We start from the raw sequence: 4,963 nt of genomic DNA, 5'->3' as shown, positions 1-4,963 counted from the left end.
TTGTTTTTTTATATATCCTATATAAGATATGACATCTGATGTGACATCTTTTAAACTTTAATCTCTATATCAACGAAGATAGACTGCAAACCAACACACTCAAGGCGGTGAATTGCACCCAAGAGCAGCCACTAATAACATGAGCACCGAACCGGATGGCAGGGACGACACATGTCAACAAAGGAAAAACAAAACTACTAAGGCCTTGTTTAGTTTCTAGGTGAAAAGTTTTTTGCTACTGTAGTACTTTTGTTTGTATTTTGTAATTATTATCCAATCATGAACTACCTAGACTCAAAATATTCGTCTTGCAAATTACATGTAAATTATACAATTAGTCATTTTTATCTATATTTAATACTTCATGCATGTGCCGCAAGATTCGACGTGACGGAGAATCTTGAAAAGTTTTTGAATTTTAGGTGTAACAAAACAATACCTAATTACATGTAGAAAATAGAGTAAAATACACTGGCGGCCCTTTAATTTGTCAGCTTGTGTCACTTTGGTCCATGAACTTGCAAACCCGAAAAAGTGATCCCTGAACTTGTCTGCTTGTGCCATTTTGGTCCATGAACTTGCAAACGCGAAAAAGTGCCCCCTGAACTTGTCGACCTATGCCACCTTGGTCCATGAACATGTAAATACGAAAATAACACCAACTGCATGGCACTGTTCTGCCACGTGGCCGCCTCTGATAGGCCATGCATGGCACCGTTTATGGTGTTGACATCAGCGATGATGTCAGCATTTCTTTTTAAATTTACGAAATTGATATATTTTTATTCATAGCCTCAAATATATCAAATAATATATCAATTCGTTGCATTTATTAATTAAAAGAGATAATTTTAAAATAAGAAAAAATTATTCGTTTTCTATGTTTCATATTTTTCCTAGGCAAAGTACATCATGAAGAGGCTACACAAAACATTTCATGAATTTAGCATTTCACTAATAATTAGTTATGAAATAAACAAATATTTGTTGACGCATTGAAAGAGCCTTTACACGCATGGACCAAAGTGGCACAGGCCGACAAGTTCCGACAAGTTCAGGGGCCACTGTTTTGCGTTTGCAAGTTCATAGACCAAAGTGGCACAGGCGGACAAGTTTAGAGGTCACTTTTTCGGGTTTGCAAGTTCATGGACCAAAGTGGCACAGACTGACAAGTTACAAGCTAAAGGACCGTCAGTGTATTTTACTCTAGAAAATATTACCTTGACTGCGGTGTACGAGCAGATGGATACTTTCTGCCATCAACCATCATGCATTGTCCCCTTGTTCCCTACTTTAACAACTCGTCTTGTTTGGATGCCTATATATCTATGTTTGAAGTGATTTGGTGTAAAATTTAAATATGTGTCAAACACACATGAATTAAGTAGATACATACACACCCAAACAAACCCTGGAGATTAAGCTACGCTATGCTTGGCTGCTGAAACGCAAGAGCCACAAGCTCAACGGTACAGTTTCTCAAGCTGTTTCAAAGGGTCACAGGAAAAACTGATTTGGTTCCTTGTCAGAACTATTTAAATCAAATGGTCTAACCGCTTTGGAGAGGCTCCATACCAAATTTTAATACGTAAACCTTTCCAATGAGCAAGCAAATACTAAAACATAGGTAAAGCAATTAAACCTGTACACTGCTACGAAAAAGTGATAAAACTAACACAGAAGCAAAGTAAATTATGCTTGCGAACCTGATTTCTTAGTACCTTGGTGCGCTCTTCCAGATACAAAATTGCAAAAATCTCATTCTACTATTGATCTGATGTCAGACAAAAGAAAAATTGCGGTGATCATTCACAGATGCCAGATTAGATCTCTACGTGCTAGCACTCTAGCAGCTGTCATGACACGAATGTACATGCTCTGCTCATAAGCACAAGTATGTCTACAGAGAACGAAGACGGATACAATTTATAGCAAACCATTCAGCAAAACACTAGTAGCATGAGTTACAATCTTTGCTCAAATGAAACCTCATAACAGGGTATATTTGTTAGTGATGAACGCCCAAGATACAGCAATGATGTCTCAAATGAATCATGCTGTTTTTGCTGCACTCATGCAGAGCTGTCTGAAGGTTTTGACTCTTCCTTTATCTTAGATGGCGTCGCCATGCCTTCATTGCCCATCTCAGCCTTGAGGTCATTGATACTCTGTTCCAATTCATCAATTCTAGCACCCATTTCATCTAGTGAACGTTTGTTAAGGATTTGTATTTACAACAAAGGTGAGACAGATATGCAGACAGTACCCCAGGGAAATATGAATAAGAGGGTCTTTTGAAGCTAGACAAATGATGTAAATGATGATAACTGTTAATGGAGATGGTTTGGTCCCTAGTAGGACCAAACTGGACCTCTGTATTTCCTGATTCTGCCTATCTGCCGAACAACAGAGAAGTACCATATCAAGCTTATGATACTTTCCAAGGCAAACCAAGAAATCCAGGCTGGTGGTGAAATCGCAACTGCCAGGTTATGTGTAACATTACTTTCCAGACCCTTACAAACATTAAACAGTTCGTACACAAGTACTTCCATCAGAGTGGAAACTTCCCTAATCAATCTTCTTTTTGCAACTCCCAAACCTCTGAACTTTTAACTAGCAGTTTGGCACTATTATCATTCACACAAAAACATATTGGCATACTATGGTAAAAGCTGCAGTGACACTGTTAATAATATTGATATTTCTAGAACCTAAAATAAAATAGTTAGAATGCCAAATACTTTGCATATTAAAAATCTTGAATACATAAAAGAAGTAAATGAGCAAGAGAAATGATTTGAGGATATTCTTTGAAATGATGTTCTCCGACATAGTTTGGAACCTGGTTTGCTGCAAGGTAATCAGATTCAAATTTTTTTCCCCCGAAGAGAGAGGGGCATGCACAAGACTGACGCCAAATAAAACTAGGAACTTACCATCTGCACTAGAAGGTTTTGCACCTGAAAACAGTGGGCATGGATAAACCATTAGCCATAAGTGCACAGTAGGTTCAACAGAGGAAATATATAGTCCAATGTAATCAAGACAACCAGATGCAAACAGCGGGGTAATAGTTGCTACTTACAAAAGCAGTCATATCAGCTGTGCTTTGTGCCGAGCCATCCGAATCTTGTTCTGCCTGCAATTGACAAGAGCTGAAATGAGCACAATCTCAAGGGGAAGAACCAGAGGGCAAATATATCAAAAGCACCCTCCCAGCCCATCTCCTACTCTGGTCTCTCTTGCAGTTGGGCATGACGGTGAGAGCATTCTGGATGCACAAACTTCATTCCGGTCAGCCACCCTCTCAAATTTCTCTCTCCTATTCATGAGTTTGATCCCCACAAATTCAAATCCGAGCCCTACACCCAAGCATAATCCAATTCCTTACAACTCTAGAGTCCTAGCGAGGGAGCGCGTGGTCTATGACCTGCGGCATGCCGGACACGGTGCAGACATGGACGTCCGGGCACTACAGGAGGCGAGCCCATATCTAACCTTGGCACATGAGAGCTCTCGTTCTGGTGAAATCAGGGTTTAAGCTCACCGATTAGCGGAGGGATTGTCACTTACCTTGATAGGGATGCCGGAGTTGGAACTCGCCATCGCCGCCGGTGACTGAGGTGGCTGCAGATCCGCTCGGCGTCGCTGATTTTTAGGCTCTAGCTTTTTTTTTTTTAATAAAGAACCATTTAATAGGGTCTACTAGGTGTGGTGCGACACGGGCTATGGGCCGCTGTTGCCAGTGGGCTGGGGGCCTTTCCGTTTGGCAAAAACATGTCTGATTTTTTGAAACAAAAAGTTTACTTTTCCTTCCTAACTTTCACGAAAGTCTGTTTTTCTCTTTCAACTCCAAAACCAGTATATATGTCCAACGGACTGTGCCGTGTCACAGGTCGTCGGGCCATTACGGGCCATCGTGTCTAGCAGGTCGTGCCTCTACGGACTTCGTGCGTGACATTCGGCCCAAGGCACAGCCCGTGAGCTAATTTTTGTGCCGTGCTGGCTTGTCAAGCACGCAGTATCGTATCGGGCCATAGCCCATTAAGCCGACAAATGGCATTTTCATCAATAGTTTCATCAAATGCTGAAACATTTCATCAATTTCATCAATTGTTTATCATTTTCACGAGTATAAAAATTGACAGCACATATATACAAGTCATAACTACACCAACTATTCATATTTACCGGGCCAACCATTGGAACGGCTATGCTTGTGTTGTATCGTGTGGCTGGGTGGCGGCCCAGACACGACCCATCATAACGTGCTCAGACTGAGTCAAATCACTGGACCATGGGCCGGACAATGAGCCGCGGGCGGCCATGTATAAAAAATTGGACAAAAAATTATATTCCTCAACTTTTCAAACATTCCATTTTATGTCATGAAGTGATTTTGAAGACAGTTTTGCTAGTGAAGGGTGGTTTTGCTACAGTGACGGTGGTTTTGTCTTTTTCTTTTTTAAATTATTTTGGCTGAAACTTTAAAAATCATAGTAAATCGCTAAAAGATGGTAAAATAGAAAATCTAATTTTTTAGACTTCACATGAATAGATCTACACAGTGAACATATAATTTGGTATGCTTTAGTTATGAAGGTTTTGTATTTTTCTTTTTAATTTATTTGGATGAATTTTTTAAAAAATCATAGTAAATCACAGAAAAATTATAAAATAGAAAGTTTAATTTTTTGGACTTCACATGAGTAGATATATACAATAAATATATAATATTGTATGCTTTAGTCCAATAAAATAATTGTAGAAGCTGCAGCTATAAATTATTTTAATTAATTACAGAAAAGCATAGATCTAATACTACAATAAAAAATTATACTAAAGTATACCATATTATATATTCACTGTGTAAAAATGCTCATGTGGAGTTTAACAAAATTAGATTTTATATTTTATAATTTTCCTACAATTTACCATGATTTTTCAAAGATTTATCTGA

At 38.9% G+C, this 4,963-nt stretch overlaps 1 protein-coding gene across 1 annotated transcript; it reads right to left on the bottom strand.

Moving 5' to 3' along the window:
* On the bottom strand, window positions 1,748–3,724 carry LOC8076386 (heat shock factor-binding protein 1). Its single transcript, XM_002436807.2, has 5 exons — window positions 3,577–3,724; window positions 3,089–3,142; window positions 2,940–2,963; window positions 2,811–2,853; window positions 1,748–2,206 (listed from the first exon to the last, which is right to left on the bottom strand). The coding sequence occupies exons 1-5, from the start codon at window positions 3,607–3,609 to the stop codon at window positions 2,073–2,075; spliced, it is 288 nt and encodes a 95-aa protein (XP_002436852.1). The 5' UTR covers window positions 3,610–3,724; the 3' UTR covers window positions 1,748–2,072.

Source organism: Sorghum bicolor, chromosome 10 (assembly GCF_000003195.3).
Source record: "Sorghum bicolor cultivar BTx623 chromosome 10, Sorghum_bicolor_NCBIv3, whole genome shotgun sequence".
In the NCBI taxonomy this organism is placed as follows: domain Eukaryota; kingdom Viridiplantae; phylum Streptophyta; class Magnoliopsida; order Poales; family Poaceae; genus Sorghum; species Sorghum bicolor.
The sequence above is the reverse complement of the archived record's forward strand: the minus strand, read 5'-3'. Positions and strand labels throughout refer to the sequence as shown.